At 40.6% G+C, this 20711-nt stretch overlaps 3 protein-coding genes and 1 pseudogene across 4 annotated transcripts; 1 reads left to right on the top strand and 3 right to left on the bottom strand.

Moving 5' to 3' along the window:
- Nucleotides 1-388: 388 nt before the first annotated feature.
- On the bottom strand, nucleotides 389-2984 carry LOC127779928 (uncharacterized). Of its 2 annotated transcripts, none has more exons than XM_052306862.1 (3): nucleotides 2715-2984; nucleotides 1216-1346; nucleotides 389-843 (listed from the first exon to the last, which is right to left on the bottom strand). In XM_052306862.1, exons 1-3 carry the CDS (start codon nucleotides 2901-2903, stop codon nucleotides 558-560), a joined length of 606 nt encoding a protein of 201 aa, XP_052162822.1. In that variant the 5' UTR covers nucleotides 2904-2984; the 3' UTR covers nucleotides 389-557. The 2 variants fall into 2 exon arrangements, with proteins under 2 accessions (XP_052162822.1, XP_052162823.1); XM_052306863.1 differs by having other exon boundaries at nucleotides 1216-1334.
- A 2431-nt stretch (nucleotides 2985-5415) lies between these two features.
- On the top strand, nucleotides 5416-11969 carry LOC127779886 (mitogen-activated protein kinase kinase kinase 5-like). The gene is made up of 11 exons (XM_052306805.1): nucleotides 5416-6040; nucleotides 6359-7009; nucleotides 7104-7191; nucleotides 7515-7577; nucleotides 7653-7816; nucleotides 8784-8859; nucleotides 9279-9338; nucleotides 9944-10063; nucleotides 10359-10568; nucleotides 10638-10717; nucleotides 10823-11969. Exons 1-11 carry the CDS (start codon nucleotides 5505-5507, stop codon nucleotides 11034-11036), a joined length of 2262 nt encoding a protein of 753 aa, XP_052162765.1. The 5' UTR covers nucleotides 5416-5504; the 3' UTR covers nucleotides 11037-11969.
- Nucleotides 11970-12037: 68 nt separating this feature from the next.
- Nucleotides 12038-15115, bottom strand: LOC127779887 (putative F-box/FBD/LRR-repeat protein At4g03220). The gene is made up of 3 exons (XM_052306806.1): nucleotides 14043-15115; nucleotides 13079-13267; nucleotides 12038-12485 (listed from the first exon to the last, which is right to left on the bottom strand). The coding sequence occupies exons 1-3, from the start codon at nucleotides 15063-15065 to the stop codon at nucleotides 12141-12143; spliced, it is 1557 nt and encodes a 518-aa protein (XP_052162766.1). The 5' UTR covers nucleotides 15066-15115; the 3' UTR covers nucleotides 12038-12140.
- A 2461-nt stretch (nucleotides 15116-17576) lies between these two features.
- Nucleotides 17577-20167, bottom strand: LOC127778638 (F-box/FBD/LRR-repeat protein At1g16930-like; annotated as a pseudogene).
- Nucleotides 20168-20711: the final 544 nt, after the last annotated feature.

Genomic DNA, 20711 nt, shown 5'->3' with positions numbered 1-20711 from the left:
AATAGCAACATCACAAGAACAAATTACATATAAACCCAAACTCAGTGTAATTGGCAACCTATGTTTGTTGAGAAAGTAGCCAATGTGTGTATCTACTTAGAAAATACAACATATTATTTTTATACATGTATTATGCATAAGTATAATAGCCAAACGAATGATTTAGGCATGAATGTGGGGTTTTATGAAACTTTTTTTTCCCTAAAACCTAGGATTCCTTGAAACATAGTATAAAATATGGGGTTTTGTGGTACGAATGTCCTAGAACCTGTGGTTTGTGAAATTTGCTCAAAATTCAAACTCAAGTACGCAATCCATGCCAAATTAAATCGAAGATAGCAAACATGACCAAATTTTGTCCTCCATCATCTTAAGCCCAACCCATAGCCTTAGCTCAATTCGATCCATCCAGTGTTGGGCCCACTTAAGGCCATGATTCAGCTACAACCAGAGGTAGCAAATTACAAACACTTAAGGCCATGATTCAGTTACAACCAGACAGCAGATTACTACAAAAAGTCTGATAGTGAAATCCTGATAGATGACATTGCCACTAACTACATTGTAAAAAGAACTAGTACTAACATCACAGCATACTGAGCAACTAGGGCACGGTACCAAGGACATGCATAAGGGTCATGACATTCATATTTAACTATCCTGTAGCTTGAATTACGGTCCCCGTTATCATCAGCAGTGCAGTCTTTTGCATGTTCATCCGATCTTAGGCACTCTCTAATAAAGATACCAAGATATACCACATTGATGATTGTTAAAACTATGGCTGTATTGCGTGGGTTAGCCTGTTCATTCATCCAAGCCATGAGCCTCTTCACAGACGACCTGCAAAAGGAGGTAAAAAATAACATCATTGTGAGATTAGCTAGTAGACATGTTTCAATGTTGAGATATACCATGCCTCTATACATTTTAAGGTAATGTTTTCAGAAACCGAAGTACAGAGCTATAAGAATAAGTTGTAGTATTCTATTGTTAATATTGGTTAGCACAGGTGCATAGGAAATCAGGTTTATAGATGTGAGTTAGCAATTGCAGAGAACTTAACTGCATATATTGATATTAAATCCTAGAATGAAACCAGAAGCCCATTTCAATAATAGCGAATACATAGGGTTAAAACAGTACGCGCCCACATTATATTGGATAGGCTACATCGAGACATTGTGTTATTATATAATCCTTACTCACACATACCGTGTTGATTCCATAAGCTTAGCATCTTTAGCTTTCGCCTCCACTGAGAAGAACCTCTTTTGTCCTGCCCACTGCATACGCTCAGTTCCTTTGCAGATGAAAGGGGGATGTTGCAGACCCTGCACAAAGAACTACAGTCAATCAGTGGCAAAAGAAACAACCATACAAAATATGTTGATTATGGTAAAAAAATATTTAGTGATTATTTAGACAGATAGAAGAGTTAGAGCTGGGGTATAAATATCATTTCCCACCAATCCCAAACCTGTTATCCAAACATGCGTTAGATTATTAGATTTTAAAGTTTAAACTAGGAATCAGACAAGGTGAACATTGGTCTGTACCAAGTTCGGAGAAGTTAACATGTTCTAAAAGTTAGTAGCTGATGCTGGACATGTCACCCTGCCTAGAAGTAATTATGTGGCCTCACAGGTAGAGGCATATGTGTTTTGTATAAGGATGCGAATGCTACGTACCTAGCAGGTCTGTTCCTAGAATGCATGACTTTGTATTGGAACTTAACAGAAAGCGTGGATGGGGCAGATATGATTATATATCACTTGGCCTACAATTTCAGTGGCAGATAACAGAAAGCTGATGTGGACCAATCTCATGGGAAAAAAAGTATTAAGCAATGCAATGGGTGTCAGTATAATCAGACTCCAACGTAAAGAACTCACAAACACATAAACATAAGATTACAAATAACTCCAACGGTTCCATGACAAGAAAATCGAGAAAAACAATGGTCTTTAGACAATAGTCAAATAATCAGATGGCAAACATAAAAATAGACAAAAACAAGAAAGAGCAAACGACCATTCATTGGAATCTGCAGAACAATGGATCAATGTTCTATATAGCGTTGATCTGACTCAAAATTGAAATGAGAACTTTACAAACTGGTTATAGCAAATCCCCCAAATCATGATAGACCCAAAAGTTCCAAGTTCGTAAACTAGATCTAGATGTGTCCAACTTATTCAAAAAAGAGCAAGACAATTATAACCACCTATAAGTGAAACCCATGTCTATTCAGTACTACCACATTGCCAGAAATCATATACTAGCATACAAGGCCCAAGAACGTAGCATTGTTGGCCCAAAATTTTGGGCTGAGGGGTGTCATGTCACTGATCACCAGATTACAAATTGGACAACTGAAGCTAGGCCTCTTCAGAAATTGGAACATATGACATGCTGAGCTTCTAGCATATGAATAAAGACTGTCTGAAGCCTAAAGCAACGTGTCTGCAGATATACCATACTTGGGAGGTTGTTCGTCAATGACTAGTAGTACTACACGACAAATTCGTAAACCCCTCTTCTGAAATTTCACGAACATTCGCACGAAAACAAGTCACTGACTTAGATTCAAGGAGTCTCTTTTTTTTTTCAAGCTGGAAACCTTATTTGAAGGAGCCAGCTAGCGTACGAAATTAACAAGAATGGAAATTTGGAATCGCGGATCAAGGCGTGCTTTTTATATATGGACTCACCTGCAGGGTAGGGATACGGCGGACACGCGCAGCGGCGGAGGGATGCCCTGCGGCCGGAGACGAGAAGGCCGTCGTCATCAGCTGGGCGGCAGGGTGGAGGGAGGGCAGCGGCGGGGCTTGGCAGATCACCGCCGAGGATCCCGAGAGGCGGCGGGAGATCTTCCCCAACGCCGACCGCACCATCGCCATCCTCTCTCCTCCTCCTCCTCCTCCTCTCTCTCTCTCTCTCTCTTCGTGTGGATACCAGGGTTTGCAGAGGGTTGAAGCTAAATTGATGAAAAGAATTCAGGAGATAGAGATGATGAGAATAAAAGCTCCCCTAAAAGTTATAGGCTCTATTTAGATTCCAACATTTTTTTTCTTCGAATTTTCAACTTTTTTGTCACCACATTAAACTTTCTTACACACATAAACTTCCAACTTTTCTGTCATATCGTTTCATTTTCTTCAAACTTTCAATTTTGACGTGAAACTAAACACAGCCTAATAGTTTTTCTTTTCGGATTAGAGTCTAGAAAATAAATTAAAAACTTTTTTTTTACCTTGGTATAACTCTGACTAGCTCCCCCATAATCTAACAACCTCATTGTTTGGCATATAGGAGGAAAAGGCAAAACGACATATTTAGAAATGAAAAATAGTTTGTGAATTGAACTTTTATATATGTGTCCTTACGATCTAAAAGCAAAGGCTGAAAAATAAACTACGATGAAAGATCCTTAAAGATTAAAAATTTAAATTTTAGCTGATAAATACTACCTCCATATTTTAATGTATGACGCCGTTGACTTTTTGTCCAACGTTTGACCATTCGTCTTATTCAAAAAATTTATGTAATTATCAATTATTTTATTACGACTTGATTCGTCATCAAATGTTCTTTAAGCATGATATAAATAGTTTCATATTTACACAAAAATTTTGAATAAAACGAATGGTCAAACGTTGGTTGAGAAGTCAACGGCGTCACACATTAAAATATGGAGGGAGTATAAAAATAAGAAAAATATGAGGCTGTAAAGCTCCCCAATAAGGTTTCCCTTTTTTTATTAAGACAAATTTTATCTCGGTTTTTGTTATCATGCTTATCAAATTGTTAAGTGGTGTATTTCATAAAAAAAATCCATATACAAACACCTTAAAAATATCAAATAAAATTCAATTTTCAATTTTAAAACAATTAAAACTAAATTAATTATATGCCAATGACTTTATCGTTTTATGTGCCTACACTTAATCTCGTCTTGAGCTAAATCGAACACAGCCCAAGTCCAAATTTATTCATTTTGTCAAATCTTTCTAAAAATCGAACGCAACCCAAGTCCAAATTTATTCATTTTGTGAAATCACTCTAAAAATCGAACGCAGCCCAAGTCCAAATTTATTCATTTGTAAAATCTTTCTAAAACTCGGACACAACCCAAGTCCAAATTTATTCATTTTGCAAAATATTTCTAAAAGTAGTTGTAGCTGCTATAAGTATCCTAAATAGGAGAAAACCCACTATGACTCGGAGAAGAATAATAACACTGAACCTGAATTAATTATTAATAAACTAATAGTGCCAATTTTTTGAGAGCTTGAGATTTTAGAAGACCTGAAAAGGCTGGGTTTTTATCGGCTGACCTTTATTAGTTCGGTGACGCGAGGTAAGCGAAGTCACCATGACATCATAATAAGTTTAATTGCTTCAGAGCAATAATAATATAATCAGCTTGAAACTGACAGAATACGAGATGCAATCATCATGACATCATCAGGACGTAATTAGAAAACACTGGATAGACATGGTCACAAGGATAGTAGTACCATTAGGATCATGTCTAATTTGGTTATTTAAAGACGTAAGACAAGGGTCCTGCTTAAAAACAACATGACCTTAGACTTTTGGTATTCAGTAGAAAAACAGATTTGACAATTGACATGCACTCGTTGAATTCAACTCCACCAACATAAAATTCAACCAATTCAGTCTTTGGTCCCACATGACTATACATTGACTTGCAACAAAAGCAAAAATAACAGTACTAGACTGTTGGTAGTAGTATATTTGTAGAGACCACATCGGCAATAAATTATGCATTTGGAATTAATTAACCGCTCATCGTTTGTCCTATAACTTATAAACCATTACTAAAATATAAATTTTAGTTTCTTTTTTTGAAAATTTAAATTTTAAAATTTAATTATAAAGTTGGTTTTAACTTTTTTTTAACATTGGTTTTTAATCACCAAGCATACAGATATAAAAAATTTACCCACAAATTATTCTTTAATTTGCTTTCACCTTTTTTTTTTTATGGTCTGACCCATATGGTTGGACTTCTTCAGTATTGACATTGCCGCGTTATTTCTCAACGTAATGAAACGAAAGTAAAAGGGACCTAACGGAATGGATGCTATTTTCAACTATACTATTTTTTTATAAAGTTTTTTAAAAAATATCTACGTTTAATTTGTTGCCAAATTTAGTATATACATTAGAAATCCTGCTAAAATTTTTACATATTACAATCTTGCTAAAATTTTAGTCAGAGTACAGTCTAAACATGTCCTTAAAAGAAATTAATCTCCATTAAAAATGCAAAAATAAAAAAGAGAAATGCCACGTCAGCAGGAAACCGCGAAGCTAGCCACCTCTCCTTTCTCCCCCTCTAAACAAACGCCCAGAAATTGATTGAATTTTTTTTTTTAAAAAAAAGAGAGGCCGCCCCAAATGGAGGAGGTCGCCGTCGTCGCCGTCTCCGTCGCCGCCCACCAACTCCGCCGCCCTCCTCCTCTCCGCCTCCGATGCCATTAACCCTACGCGCACGGGCCTCCTGGTCGCCGCAGGCCTCCGTGATGCCGACGTGGTGGAAGCGCTCCAAGTCGGCGTTCCAGCGCTCCTCCGCCGTCTCCTCCGCCCCGGCCTCGCCGGCGAGGGCCTCCACCTCGTCGTGCGCGGCGCCCGGCCGCCGCAGCGCCGCCGTCAGGTGCGCCGATGACGCCGGGGACCTCCTCCTCGCGCGGCGCAGGCAGCTCACGCGGCAGCGGAAGCTGCGCCACGTCGACGACATCGGCGTCGGGCTCGAGAGCCTCAGCCTCGTCGTCGCGAACTCCTCGCCTCCCCCCAGAGGCCGCGCCTCCACGTCCGCGGCCGTCGGCCACCCCGTCTCGATCCCGATCGCGAGGTCCGCGAGCTCCGCCGAGTTCAGAGCCGTGCACCAGCCGCCGCCGAGGGCCGCCACGGCGGCGTCGCCCGTGCTGCTCCCGCTGCCGCTGCCGTCTCCCAAGCCGGTGGAATCGGACACGTCGGAGCCGGATGTTGGTGGCGAGAGGGCGACGAGGTAATGTGATTATATTTTATAATTCTTTTCCCCTCTGAATTATTGGATCATGTCGAATCCTGCGATTGAATGAATTATTATATATGTGATGATGATCAAGAGATTTTTTTTTTGTATTTAATTGATGCGATGCAAGGTAAAATGTGATTGTTTTCCTCAAAATAAATTAAGTTTTTGTTATGCTGCGAAGAGATTAAGACGCATAGGAAGGTGCAAATTTTGTGATTGATTAGGCATTTGGATGTTGGGCATAGCAATGTTAACCTGAAACTGCAAATCTATGTTGTTTCCTGATGCTCACTTGTCTTGTGGTTGCAGGGTGACAAGCCAGATTGTTCAAAATTTTCCTGATAATAATAATAATCTTCCTGACAATAGTTCAAAGCGTACTACCACCTCTAGTCACCACAGGAAGGTGTTCCGAGAGAAGTTCCAAGATAAGAGTTCAACTGAAACTGCCAACTTTCGGTTGAACATTCCTGCTAAAAGTGCTCCAAGCAGTGGGTTTTCAAGCCCCGTGTGCAGCCCTCGAAGATTCAGCAATGCCGAATATACGACACCAACTGCTCAAGGTCCCCAAGCGTGGTCCGCTCCGTCTGTCCGCTCGGTAGATTCTATGGCAACTTCATCTCCACGGATTTCACCTGAAATATATACAGGGGTTACAGAGCAATCAACTTTTTCTAACTCATTGAGAAGTCCTATTCTAATGTCGAAGAATTCCAGTGCCCCTCCATCACCTCTGCACCCAAAATTATTCCCAGAAAATAATATGTCACGTATTGAAGGCAATGGGAATGTCAGTTTCCACCCATTACCACGCCCTCCTGGAGCTATAAACTCAATGCAGACAAGCATTGTTAACCAGTCTGCTCCAAAAGTTGAAATGCCCTCAGTGGCTGGTCAGTGGCAAAAGGGAAGACTCCTCGGTAGCGGCACATTTGGCTGTGTATATGAAGCTACCAATCGGTATGTGAGTGTTTTTCTTTTTTTGGTGTTATCAAATTTACGGATGCTACTTCATGTTGAGCTTTGAATGCAATTTACTGACATTAACATGCAGGCAAACTGGAGCTCTTTGTGCAATGAAAGAAGTCAACATAATTCCTGATGATGTGAAATCTGCCGAGTCTTTGAAGCAGTTAGAGCAGGTTAATTGACTGTGTCCTAAATAAGATTACATGATGTCCATTTGGGGCAACATAAAAATCTTCCATTTATCACTCCATTAGTTTATCTAAATGTATTGTTATATTAGTGTTCCTGTTTACTTTTTTTATGCTGAGAAATAAGCTTCTATGCCCAATCTAAATACAATCAATCTTCCTTTGAATAAAAAAACTAAACTCTAATGCCCTCCATTTTGTACTCCATTTCTTAGTTCCCACTGCAAGTTGAAAAATGCAGTATTTTCCCCTCCAATGACTTGACATTTTGGCAATTTCCTTTGTTCACTGAGTTTCCTATGTTTCAGGAAATAAAGTTCCTAAGCCAATTCAAGCACGAAAACATAGTGCAGTATTATGGAAGTGACACTGTAAGTCCCTGTGGAAATCTGATCAAGTATGTCCATTGTCATGATTTATTCTGAAGTTGTTTTTGGATCGTGCAGTTTGAAGATCGCTTCTACATTTACCTGGAATATGTTCACCCAGGTTCAATTAATAAGTATGTCAAACAACATTATGGAGCAATGACGGAATCAGTTGTCCGCAACTTCACCCGCCATATTCTTAGGGGTTTAGCGTTTTTGCATGGCCAAAAGATTATGCATAGGTGTGTGCAAATCTCTATCCTTGTTTACTATTTTTTTGTTGCTACATCATCTATTAGTTTGACTCCAACTGCTGTGTGTGTGCAGTACTTTACATATCCTTCTTTTGGTTTAAATATTCATTTCAACATGGACAAACTGTCTTTTCTCAGTTTATTTTGGCATGTTCTGTCTAACTGTGTCTTGCTCACCTCACAGGCCTCATCTTCACTTTCACCTATCTTGCTAGTACTTCAGAAAATCATTATCTTTATGCAAATCATTTATCCTTTTAATTGCTATTTTGCTGCATGTAAAAGTTGGAGAACATCAAACTAATTTTAGTTTGAGTAAAGTGTACGGGCGGTCCTTAAACTTGTAGGGTGTGTCATCTAGGTCCCTAAACTCTCAAAATGCATATCCAAGTCCCAGAACTTGTCATAGTGTGTCATCTAGGTCCCAAATCACCACAATCCCTTTACGATCCTACGTGGCGTTGATGTGGCATGCCACACGAACATGACGTGGCATTATTTTGACTGACAAATGAGACCCATTTATTTTTTTCTTATCTTTTTTTCCCTTTCTTCTCCTTTCTCTGTGATCTGTGCAGAAGAAAGGGAAAAAAAAGAAGAATGAAAACAACACGAAAAAGAAAAAGGAAAGAAGGAAAAAAAAGAAAAGGACATGTCACGTCTATGTGGCATTGCCACATTAGCGCCACGTAGGATCCTAGAGGGATGTGTCAATTTGGGATCTAGATGATACACTTTGACAAGTTCTGGTACCTGGATATGTATTTTGAGAGTTTAGGGACCTATATGACACAACCCTACAAGTTTAAGGACCGCCAATGTACTTTACTCTTTTAGTTTTTTGTGAAGATACTAGTACTTTCTGCACTTCCAGAATTTTGTTTATGTTGGTGTCCGCTTCAATTTATGTTACCTTATGTCATGTATGTGAAAGTAAACATGTCGACTCTTACAGGGATATCAAAGGAGCAAACCTGCTAGTTGATGTTAGTGGTGTAGTCAAATTAGCTGACTTTGGAATGGCCAAGCATGTGAGTATATCCTCAAACAGAGTACAGTAGCATTTGTACATATGGTACTTTATTGTGTATATCCATTTTAAACAGCATTTGCATGTCATTTTAGAATGACTGAGCAACAGCTTAAGCTATCATCTAATATTTTTCCAAATCTAACTAGCATCACTAAACAAGGGAGTTGTTGGATGCATTTGATATGTGCATATAACTTTTATCTGCTGTATGTTGTTGAGCTCTTGAATCCCATTGAGTTTATGTTCATTGTCAGCACTATTTGACATATAATTGTATTTTGTGGTACTATTAGCTCAGTCATATGCACGGAACCGTTTGATAACATGCTCTGCTTTGGGTAATTTTTAAAATAAATGTATTCCCTTATTACATATATTCTGTTTAATGTACTGCTTATGTTAATCTCTTTCTTTTAGTTAAGTACTGCAGCCCCCAATCTTTCACTGAAGGGAACACCATACTGGATGGCCCCAGAGGTAGGCATACACGTTTCTTAATAAGTTAAAACATCTTCTATCAAGGTTCAAAGAAAAACAAACATCGAGCTGTATAAGCGGTAGCTCCATATGATGCAGTGTTTTTCTTTGACCTTATACTGTTTTATCCATACTAAAGATAGGAGCTCGCTTTGTTTAGCTTCTCCTGGATTTGGTTCCTGAATTGTAGGGTTGCAGTATTTAAATGGATACAGAAAAATAAAAATACTTTGTCCGACACATGTGCCCAGCACATGGGCTTGTACAGCTCCAACCCAAACTCAGTTTATGTAACAGATAATGCAAATGTTTTTTGAAGTTGATAGGTTTGGTTTTGTCTTGTTTGCTTTAATTCAATTGAAATTACATTCTTTAATTCAGTTGGTCTCAGATGATTAGGCTACCCAATGGTTTAGTACGACAGATGTCTGACCTGAAACAACCTCACTAACATTGCTTTTTCTAATTTACAGCTGTGTTGGAAGTTCTACTTTCGAATGCAAATAAATTTAGCTGTAACATTCTTCGGAAAGGAGCTACGGAAATTCTGTTACACTCTTGTACCTTTATGCCTATTGAAATCTAGATTGTTTCTTCTCCTGCAGATGGTTCAGGCTACACTTAATAAAGATGTGGGTTATGATCTTGCTGTTGATATCTGGAGTCTTGGTTGTACCATTATCGAGATGTTTAATGGAAAACCTCCCTGGAGTGATCTTGAAGGGGTAAGAACTTGGAGTGTTCATCTTTACATGAAGCTTAGTAACATGCATGTCATGACTGTAGTCTGCCTATTGAAATCCCTAAATATGAACCACTTCACCCAACCAACATTTCTTGGTATCAATTATTGTGTTTCAATGCAAGTGTCACGCACACATAACCATTGTAATACCTATGTAACATGTTAATGTGATAGGTGTAGCCACTGAATGGCTTGGTAGTTTGGGTATGAACAACTAAACATAAAAAAGTATTATTCTGAAACACTAGTCATAATAAATCATTTTTGTTCTACAGCCTGCTGCAATGTTTAGAGTTTTGCATAAAGACCCACCAATTCCTGACAATTTATCTCATGAGGGCAAAGATTTTCTGCAATTCTGTTTCAAGAGGAATCCGGCAGAGAGACCAACTGCAAGTGAGCTGTTGGAGCATCCATTTATCCGGAATTCAAGTCATTACAACAAACATGGTTCCATACATTCATTTGCGGGGATTAAATCCAATGTAAGTCTATGTCTCCCAGATAAGCTCTTTGCCACCCACATGAGTATGTGATGTCACTTTATATGACAGGATAATAATAATGGAAATGGTTCAAGAGACAAAGCAGCCTCGAAGAGTGATTCCTGCGTGAAAGGAAAAAATACTGTAGGGTGAGTAGTTTCCTTTTATTTAGTGCTGTCTTACCTTAAAATGTTATTTTATTTGATTTTTCATCTTCTTAGATCATAACATAGCTGACATGTTTTATTTGCCAGTGAGCCAACCAATGCTAGGCCTTCCGAATCGTCAGCTTTTCGATTGACTCCACTATCAATCCAGGAAGTTGCACCTAACTTCTCCTCTAGACCCTTAGGTCTAACCTCCAATCCTAGTCCATCAGCCAATTTAGTGAACACTGTATATTTTCCGATTGCCAACTCTCAGCGTAGTCCTTTGCCAAGACCTAATGAAAAGGAGGCTCTGTTCTAAAGATATCAAGCATGCCATGGGGAGTGTGATTTCCATCTCGGATCATGTTCATGTGCACAACTTTGAATGCGAACTCGGTCCTAACTGTATTTATAGAATTAAAGCAGAGAAAGAATAGGAAGATATAAGAAGGAAGATAAATCTTGTGAATCTTGGATGTTGTGCTGTTATATCAGCTACACAGCAATAAGATAAATGGTGGAAGACAGCCCAGAAGAGACATACCTTGCACTAACAATCATGTGATGGAAGACATGAAAGTTTTGCAGCAGCCATCTTTAACTAAGTTAACCATTTTTGTGCAATAGTTGCACTATATGAATTTGTACAGCTTACATGTTCTTGTAAAATAGTGATTGCCTATTTGGACATGCGACTAAATGTTGCTGAATGTGACGGATCCATGAAAGCATGGGATCTTCATTGTTTTGGGATATTCTGATGGCATTTTTTTTTTTGTAACATACAATCAGGAATAACTGTAGATAAGTTGAAAGTCCCTTATTCTAATCTCATCTAACAGGTTCCACTGCTGTGTAATCATATTTTTGTTGTATTTTTGTACAAAATGGTGTGATTATAAATACTAGTATTTACCCAACATGTTTCATTTGATTTATTGGCGGTAAAAAGCTTTAGTACAGTACTTACTTTGTATGTGCATACTGTATGATAAATTACAAATCGGTATATCCATTATGAACACTAGATGACCAATGGCTCAAGTCAAACTACCTACATACGCGATTGAGAATGTGCTAGTTTGTAAACTAGTTGTACAATTTCTTCACAAAATTAATCGCTATAAACAGTCGCTTAAACAGTTGTACAGTTTTTCCACAAAATTAATCGCTATAAACAGTCACTTTAGACATAACTCGTCACCGCTCTTCAACTTCCAAATTCAAGCTTCTGAAAATAGTATTTAAACCCACATGAAAAAAAACATATAAAAAGAAAAGACATTAACCAATAAAAAGTCTTTATCATGGGTAATAGAATTTGTGACACTAACCTTGTACAGGATTCTGTTACCATTTTGATGTTTACATGCAATACAGTTCATACCAAAGTATACAACACTGGAAAGCAAAATGAGTACAATCAAGCAACAAGTTTAGTGCGGTGCATTTGTCCTCTGGAACATACAAAACCTGATGTCGTTTGTTGGTAAATGTAAAAATTCATGAGTATTTCTGGCCTAGAGAAACTTAGTAACATCTGGCACACCTTCCTTGCCATGCTCTCAGTGATTGAATGACAGAAATTTATTGTCATGTCTTTCAGCATTGCTGCCCAACCGAATAGCTGCTTCACAAGAGCAATTTGATGTTCGGTTCCCCTGAAGTTATTGATTTCTACCTCATGAAGGAATGCCAACTTTAGTTCCTCAGTTTTCCAATTTGGTGGAAGATCACAAGTGCAACTTGATGAACATGCAGCTCGTGCCTGGAACGAATGGCATATTAGTGTAGTAACATCAACTTGCCTAAAGTTGCCGGGCTGCCTAAACACCCTCAGGATGCATCACTGAACAAAGATTGCATAAGAATGACAACTGCAAACTAGTTTGAAGCCAACCTTTCGCAGAAATTGTAGTTATGTGCTATGATAAAGTTGTGCGAAAAACGTAAGTATAAAATTACCTAGATCCTCAGGTATCGCAAAATTAATAACAAATTGCCAATCAGTATCATCCCTAAATCCTAATTGTGTTTCCAAGAGCGTGTGATAGCCATGTGACAACTCAAACTCAGCCAACCCCATCTAGAGCTACGTCCAAGTATTAAAAAAAAGGGCAGTATGACACTTGCTGAGAAAAATGTTGTCAAGACGTGCATAAGCCATAATGCCATATATTTACAACATATATCAGTAATTCAATATCAATTCAAATCACAACCTAGGGTAGGGAATCTAGCCAAATAAAATAGCAAATCAAGCCTAGGTGTGACAAAGCATGAAAATGCAGACTGTAGTCCACAATTTCCTTAGTAACTCTGTATTATATAAGCAAATTAAGGATAGTTTTTAGCTTTTACCTGCGGATTACTAGAATAAATATCTGTTGCCAGCTCCAACCTTCTTATACTAGTGCTCATTCTCAGAACATGGAATACGCTGGGACCAATGGCATGTCCACTTGCCAATACAGTAAGGCCCAGGAACATAATGTCAGGGAGCATTGTCATTTCTTCCATCAAGTATTCATTTTCAAGGTCATTTAGTTCCTGTTGTAGAAAGTAAAACATATAAGGACAGAAAGATCTCACTTGAAAAAAGTTATTAGCACAAACCAATCAGTTGCCATACGTTAACACTTTAATTTTCATTTTCTTGTATACAATCTGGAGATTCTGAATCTAGAAAAGAGGGGATCATATATAACAGTTGGAGTAGAGAAACATATCCTTTGGGGAAGTAATTAGGGGTCATTACAAGCTAACAATTTCATTTGGATTTGTAAAAAAAAAAAAAGGTCTGGACACTGTAAGTTATAAGTCTAGCCAAGTCAGAAAAGTGCATTGGTTATTCCCATGAGCATACTGCATATCTCAATTTTAGAATGGCAATGATAATATATAGTGCACAAGTACAAATATCGTCTGTACTCGGTTCACATTCCCTTGATTATTGAGGTATCATGTTCCCTTCAATAAATAATAAACTAGTACTGTATTGCATAGTGCTAGCATATGCTAGTTCTCATGGTAAAGTGGAAAATGTAGCACCATCAATTAACAGTAAGATCTAGTGGGAAAGAATAAAATTTTAGTGTGATCAAACATGATGTATGGGCTTCACTCTTGAGCAATGCAAAACATACATGTTAGTACCTCAACAGCATTTACTAAATTTCATATGTCTTGACCAAATATTAAGATATTATGCAAATGAGTATGGTGAGATAATCATCTATGAACCACCTTGATTTGTTCGCTGCAGTGAATACACGGTAATGCACAGTGCTCTCATCTATGATGCTAGTAGAGGAATTGAACTCACCGACATATAGGCAAGCGTGAGGGAAAGACGGTCGAGGGCATCAAACTGAAAGCGCTGCAACAGCCTTAAACAATCGCCATTGTGGCCGAAGTCCTCTTGTCCAAATGCAAGATAAAAGTGAGTTCCCAGACACTTGACATTTGCCATGTTGCCAAACCGGACGGAGCTTGGATCGAAAGCATCCTCCCAGTGGAGAGTCTCCAGCTGAGGGGCTGAGATGTCGGCCACCGGTTGACTCATAGCCAGAGGATCGGAGAAGCAGGAGATCACATATAGCGCGCCGAGTGCCGGCGCAACGACATTGAGCTGCTTCAATCCTTTCAGTCCCCCCAAACGAATCTGCAGGAGAGACTCCGAGTGGATGCTGAGATTGCTCAACCCATGGGCATTCTGGATGGTGAGGCTCTTCAGGAATGGGGACCGTGGCGAGGAGACGGCGTCGCCGAGGTCGCACGGGCGGTGGAACCGGACGTTGTCGAGTGAGAGGAGGGTGAGCCGGGAGAACACGCCGGAGCGCGGCATGGCGACGGCAATGAACCCTAGGTCCAGCGCGAGGTTGGCGGCGCTGGCGAAGCAGGGCAGCTCAAGAACTTCTCCGGCGGCGGCGCCCTCCCCCTCGTCTCTCTTCGTCTTCGGCACCACGTTGAGAAGCCCTAGATAGCCGGAGAGGCGGCGCGCGGCGAGGGGGAGCCATTCCGCGACGGATCCAGCGGTGGCGCCCACGGCGGAGACGAGGAGGAGGCGGAGGGGAGGCGCTCCATGGTAGGCGAGGGCGGCGCGGATGGCGCGGGCGTCGGCTGTGGAGACGAAATCGAGCTCCGGGAGGAGGTACCAGAGGGAGCGCCAGCGCCGGGAGAGGACGCTGGTCCGCGCGGCGGCGCTCGTCCCTACCCGGAGAAGGATTTGGACGAGCAGGTCGTCGGGAAGCGCGCTGAGGCGGTCCTCGCCGCCGCCGCCTCCGCCGTCGCCGGCGGAGAGCTTGGCGCGCTTGGCGGTGCCTTCCTCCCCATCGCCGTCCTCCATCGACTTGGGTGGGTTTCGTGTTCGGGGGCCCAAAATCCGGAATACTGGAGGAGTTCTAGGGTTTCGATTTGATATGGTATGAATTCAAATCTCCTCTTCGTTTTGAATTTAAATTTAAACCTTGCGATGAACAAATTTGGATCAGGCTCCTCATTTCACCACAAATTACAAATCCCATACTCCCTCCGTCCCATAATATAAGGGATTTTGATTTTTCGTTTGTAACGTTTGACCACTCGTCTTATTCAATTTTTTTTTTTGCAAATATAAAAACCGAAAATTTGTGCTTAAAATACTGTAGATAATAAAGTATGTCACAAATAAAATAAATAATAGTTTCAAAAAAATTTGAATAAGACGAGTGGTAAAATGTTGCAAGTAAAAACTCAAAATCCATTATATTATGGTACGGAGGGAATAATTCATTGTATCGAAACATGGCTCCATATGGAACTGGAGATGCGGTTGGTTAGTGATGGAGGCATGTCATGAGGGTCTTCGACCAAACCTGCCGAAACCACCAACTCATGAAATGTCGGTTGAACCCAAGGGGTGCGTCTAAGGGCCTGTTTAGTTCACGAAAGAAAATTTTTGAGTGTCACATCGGATGTTTGACCGGATGTCGGAAGGGGTTTTTGGACACGAATGAAAAAAAACCTAATTTCATAACTTGCCTGGAAACCGCGAGACGAATCTTTTTGATCCTAATTAATCTATCATTAGCACATGTGGGTTACTGTAGCACTTATGGCTAATCATAGACTAATTAGGCTCAAAAGATTCGTCTCACGATTTCCCCCCTAACTGTGCAATTAATTTTTTTAATCTATATTTAATGCTCTATGCATGTGTTCAAAGATTCGATGTGATGTTTTTGGGAAAAAAATTTGAGGAACTAAACCAGGCCTAAGGCGAAGCCATAGGGCGAAGCTCTTGAGCGAAGCCGAATGAAGAAGACCAAAGGGTTCGCTATCAAGCTCACCAACCGCCTGAATCACCACAAAGGGTGAAGGCCATAAGACGAAGCAAAGAGGCCGTCGCCCGAAGTAGAAGATGCCTTCGGCTAAGGGCTTAGGAGGCTCTGTGGCTCATGGAGGCCTTTCGCCACTAATGGGCTGGCCCAAGAAAATCGCCTTAGGGCCCATGAATACAAAAGACATTGTATAACTATGTAAATTTCCCTTATTAACTAAACCCTAAAGGGTACGAGCCTGTACTTTGTAGGGTCTATTCGTTTTGAAAGAATTTTGTAATACATAGAAATAGGACAAATAGAGGAATAAGAATAGTAATTTTTAAAGAGGTTTGATTGGACGGAGAATTTCTTATATTTTTCTCCCTACAACTAGTAGGAGAGAAAATTTTCCTTCGGTATTTTATATCTATATTCTTCTGAATCGAATGACATTTATAGGAATTAATCTTTAGAAATCCATGTCCTTTGAAATTCCTCCAAAACAAATAAGCCTTATTCATTTTTACTACTGATTTAGCTGGTGAGAATTCTGATAATTTAAAAATTTGGAAGTAGCCGCATATGCCAGAAGCTCTCCATGTGCCCTTTGCCACCATTATTAATCTAGGATGTTACTCCTAACATTTCCCTTAGATCCTTATGTATGTCTAGCCTCCCATTGTTCATCAACCAATTTAGTGAACACATTAATCTTTCAAAAACAAACTCTCAGGTCTCAGCCTAGTCCACATTGCCAAGGCCCACTGGAGAAGAGGTTCTGTTCTAAAGATTTACAGCATATGCCAAGGAAGCGTGACTTCCATCTCTGTTAACTTGTACCTTACACAATTGAAACATAGAAAGATAACGAGATAAATCCTGCACATCCTCCATGTTCTAACTTTCTATCAGCTGCTCAAAATTAAATGATGGAATGAAACATTACTGCATCACATATGAGCCCTGCCTGCTCTAACACTCATGTGATGGAAGATATGCCAAAGTTTTGCAGCCATTAACTTTAAGTTCTAACCATTTTTGTGCAGCAGTTACACTACATGAATTTGCACGGCTCACATGTTCTTGTAAGATAGATGGCTGACCTGCATTTTGTCTAATATCTGAGAGCATTTTGATGTTTACATGCAACGCAGTTCAAACCAAGTACAAAACTAGAAAGCAAAATGAGTCTAATAGTCAAGCGTCAAGTCTGGTGCGGCGCATTAGTCCTCTGGAACATACAAAACCTTACGCCATCTGTGGTAAAAATAAATTTTCATGCATATTTCAGGCCTAGAGAAATTAAGTAACATCTGGCACACCTCTTTCGCCGTGCTCTCAGGGACTGAATGATAGAAATTTATCGTCATGTCTTTCAACACTACTGCCCAACTGAATAGCCGCTTCACAAGGGCAATTTCATGTCCAGTTCCCCTGAAATTATTGATTTCTACTTCATGAAGGAATTTCAACAAAAGTTCCTCAGTTTTCCAGTTTGGTGGAAGATCACAAACGCAATCTGATGAACAAACAGCTTGTGCCTAAAACAAGCAGCATTCTATTAGTGTAGTTACATTAACTTTGCCTGAAAAACACCTCGGGATGCATCACTGAACAAAGATTGCAAAAGCATGACAAATGGAAACTAGTTTGAAGAAATTGTAGTTGTTATGTGCTATGATAAAGTTGTGCGAAAAAACGTGAGTATGAAATTATCAAGGTCCTCAGAAATTACAATATCAGTAACAAATTGTCAATCAGCATCATCTCCTAAATCTTAATTGTGTCACCGAGAATGATAGCCATGTAAACTCAGACTCAGAAAACTTTCAATCTGGAGCAAAATGCTTCCAAGCATTCAAAAAGGAAAGAGCAGTATGGCACTTTGTCAAACTTGCAGAGCAAAGTTTTTCCAATAGGACATACATAAGCCACATGTTTACTACATATATCATTATCAATTCAAATCACTACCTAGCGTAAGGAAACTAGCCAAATAAAATGGTGAATCGAGCTTAGGTGTGACAGAAAATGAAAATGCAAATTGCATTCTGGACTTCCTCGGTAAGCCTGTAGTAGATAAACAAACTAACAATAGTTTCAGCTTTTACCTCGAGGTCAAGAGAAATATGTGTTACTAGCTTCAACCTTCTTACACTCGTGCACATCCTGAGAACATGGAATAAGCTGGGGCCAATGGCATGTCCATTTGCCAATACGTTGAGGTTAAGGGACACAATGTCAGGGAGCATTGTCATATTTTCCATTAAGTATTCAAAGTCACGGAGGTCCTTCTGTAGGAAGTAAAACATGGCGATTATATATAGCAATTGGAAAGGAAGGATAGAAAGATCTCATTTAAAGAAAGTTATTAGCATAGACAAATGGTTGTTGTAAGCTAACAATTTACTTATGATTTTCTTGTAAAAAATCTGGAGATTCTAAATCTAGAAAACAGGGAATCAAAAAGAGCAGTTGGAGAGGTACAGAAACATATCCTTTAGACTATGTGATTACCAAACAGGACATGGTCAGTAGAAGCTAAATTTCTTATTAAAAAAAGTATGGCCATTGCATGTCTAGCTAAGATATAGGAAACTGCATTGCTCATTCTCCTTAAGCACACATGGTATCTCAATTTAAATTTGGCAATGATAATATACAGGGCATCATTACTTGGTTTAAATTCTCTCCACTATTGAGGGATCATATTTCCTTTCAGTAAATATTAAACTAATGCAGTACCGCATAATCATTGCACATAATTCTCATGGCAAGGTGGAAAACATAACACATCAATTAAGAGGATAAAAAGACATAATGGGAAAGAGTGAGATTTTGGTGTGCTGAAATGTGGCGCAGGGGCTTGAGCAATTTAAGACATACCCGAAATACTTCACCGACATTAACTAAGTTTCATCTGTCCTATCAAATATCAGGAGATTATGCATATATGTATGGTGATAATCTAAGAACCTCCTTGATTTGTTTGCTACATTGAAAACATGAGTAAACAGTGCTCTCTTCTGTGATGCTAGTAGTATGATACTATGATGTACTCAACATAGGATAGGAATTGAACTCACCGGCAGAAAGGCAAGCGTGAGGGTAAGTCTGGAGATGGCATCACGCCGAAAGCGCTTCAAGAGCCTCAAGCAATCGCGGTTGTTCTTAAAGTCTTCTAGTCCATATACAAGAAAAAGGTAGGTTCCCAGACATCAGAGACTCGCCATCTCGCCAAATTCGACGGAGCTTGGATCAAAAGCATCTTCCCACTGGAGAGTCTCCAGCTGCGGGGCTGCGATGTCGGCGACCGGTTGACTCCTAGCCTGAGTATCAGCAAAGCAGAAGAACACGCTTAACACTTGCAGTGCAAGCGCCACGACATTGAGCTGCTTCAATCCTCTCACACTCCTCAGGTCCAGCTGCAGGAGAGAATCCGAGTGGATGATGAAATTGCTCAAACCCTGGGTGTTCCGGATGTTGAGATTCTTCAAGGATGGGAACCGCCGCGACGAGGCGGCGTCACCGAACTCGCACGGGCCGTGGAACCGGACGCTGTCCAGTGAGAGGTCGGTGAGCCGGGCGAACACGCCGGAGACCGGCACGGCGAGGGGAAGGAACCCTAGGTCGAGAGAGAGCTTGGTGGCGCTGCCGAAGCAGGGGAGCTCAAGAAATGGGGAGCCATCCTTTCCCTCCTCGTCGTCGTCGTCCTTGGCATCTCTCTTCGGCGCCATGTTGAACAGCAACAGATCCCCGGCGAGGCGGCGCGCCGCGACGGGGAGCCATTCCGCCATGCCGTGAGGGGCGGCGTCCTGGGCGGCGACGAGGAGGTGGCGTAGGGAAGGCGGTTCATGGGCGGCGAGGGCGGCACGGATGCTGCCGCCGTCGGCTTCGGGGACGAAATCGAGCTCCGGGAGGAGGCACCAGAGGGAGCGCCAGCGGCGGGAGAGGACGCTGGTCCTCGCCGCGGCGGTGGTTCCTCCTATCCGGAGAAGGACTTGGACGAGCAGGTCGTCGGGAAGTGCGCTGAGGCGGTCCTCGCCGGCGGCGGCGGCGGCGGCGGCGGCGGCGGCGGCGGAGAGCTTGGTGCGCTTGGCGGCGCCTTTCTCCCCATCGCCGTCCTCCATCGAGTTGGGTGGGTTTCGTGGGCCTGGAACTCAAACGTGTTGGCCCAGCCCAAGTGCCTTACATAACTGAAGCAGCAGAGAAAGTAGAATAGGACCCTGTTTAGATGGGAATAGAAATTTTTAAGTCTCTGTCATATCGAATGTTTGAACACTAATTATAAATAGTAAACGTAGATTATTAATAAAACCCATCTATAATCTTGAAATAATTCGCGAGACGAATCTATTAAGCTTAATTAATCCATGATTAGCCTATGTGATGCTACAGTAAACATTATCTAATTATGGATTAATTAGACTTAAAAAATTTGTCTCGTAAATTAGCTTTCATTTATGTAATTAGTTTTGTAAGTAGTTTATATTTAATGCTCTAAATTAGTATCTAAATAAAGAGACTAAAGTTAAAGTCTCTGGATCCAAACACCAGAAAAGACGAGGAAATAAATCCTGCACATCCTTGATGATGTAATCCTCTACCAGTCTACAGATGCTCACTACGATGGAGTATAATTGTGTAAGGAAGCATTATTGCATTGAGTAAGTTCCACCCCCTCTGTATCA

The sequence above is a fragment of the Oryza glaberrima genome, chromosome 7, assembly GCF_000147395.1.
Source record: "Oryza glaberrima chromosome 7, OglaRS2, whole genome shotgun sequence".
NCBI lineage: Eukaryota > Viridiplantae > Streptophyta > Magnoliopsida > Poales > Poaceae > Oryza > Oryza glaberrima.
The sequence above is the reverse complement of the archived record's forward strand: the minus strand, read 5'-3'. Positions and strand labels throughout refer to the sequence as shown.

Excerpts from the sequence above, each read along its gene's own strand:
- LOC127779886 (XM_052306805.1), top strand. The coding sequence starts at position 5,505 with ATGCCATTAACCCTACGCGCACGGGCCTCCTGGTCGCCGCAGGCCTCC. Across the intron at positions 7,578-7,652 it reads AGTATTATGGAAGTGACACT|TTTGAAGATCGCTTCTACAT; the intron begins GTAAGTCCCTGT and ends TGGATCGTGCAG. Across the intron at positions 8,860-9,278 it reads ACTTTGGAATGGCCAAGCAT|TTAAGTACTGCAGCCCCCAA; the intron begins GTGAGTATATCC and ends TCTTTCTTTTAG.
- LOC127779887 (XM_052306806.1), bottom strand. The coding sequence starts at position 15,065 with ATGGAGGACGGCGATGGGGAGGAAGGCACCGCCAAGCGCGCCAAGCTC. Across the intron at positions 13,268-14,042 it reads TCACGCTTGCCTATATGTCG|GAACTAAATGACCTTGAAAA; the intron begins GTGAGTTCAATT and ends TTTCTACAACAG. Across the intron at positions 12,486-13,078 it reads TTTATTCTAGTAATCCGCAG|GCACGAGCTGCATGTTCATC; the intron begins GTAAAAGCTAAA and ends CATTCGTTCCAG.
- LOC127779928 (XM_052306862.1), bottom strand. The coding sequence starts at position 2,903 with ATGGCGATGGTGCGGTCGGCGTTGGGGAAGATCTCCCGCCGCCTCTCG. Across the intron at positions 1,347-2,714 it reads GCCGTATCCCTACCCTGCAG|TTCTTTGTGCAGGGTCTGCA; the intron begins GTGAGTCCATAT and ends GATTGACTGTAG. Across the intron at positions 844-1,215 it reads AAGCTTATGGAATCAACACG|GTCGTCTGTGAAGAGGCTCA; the intron begins GTATGTGTGAGT and ends CTCCTTTTGCAG.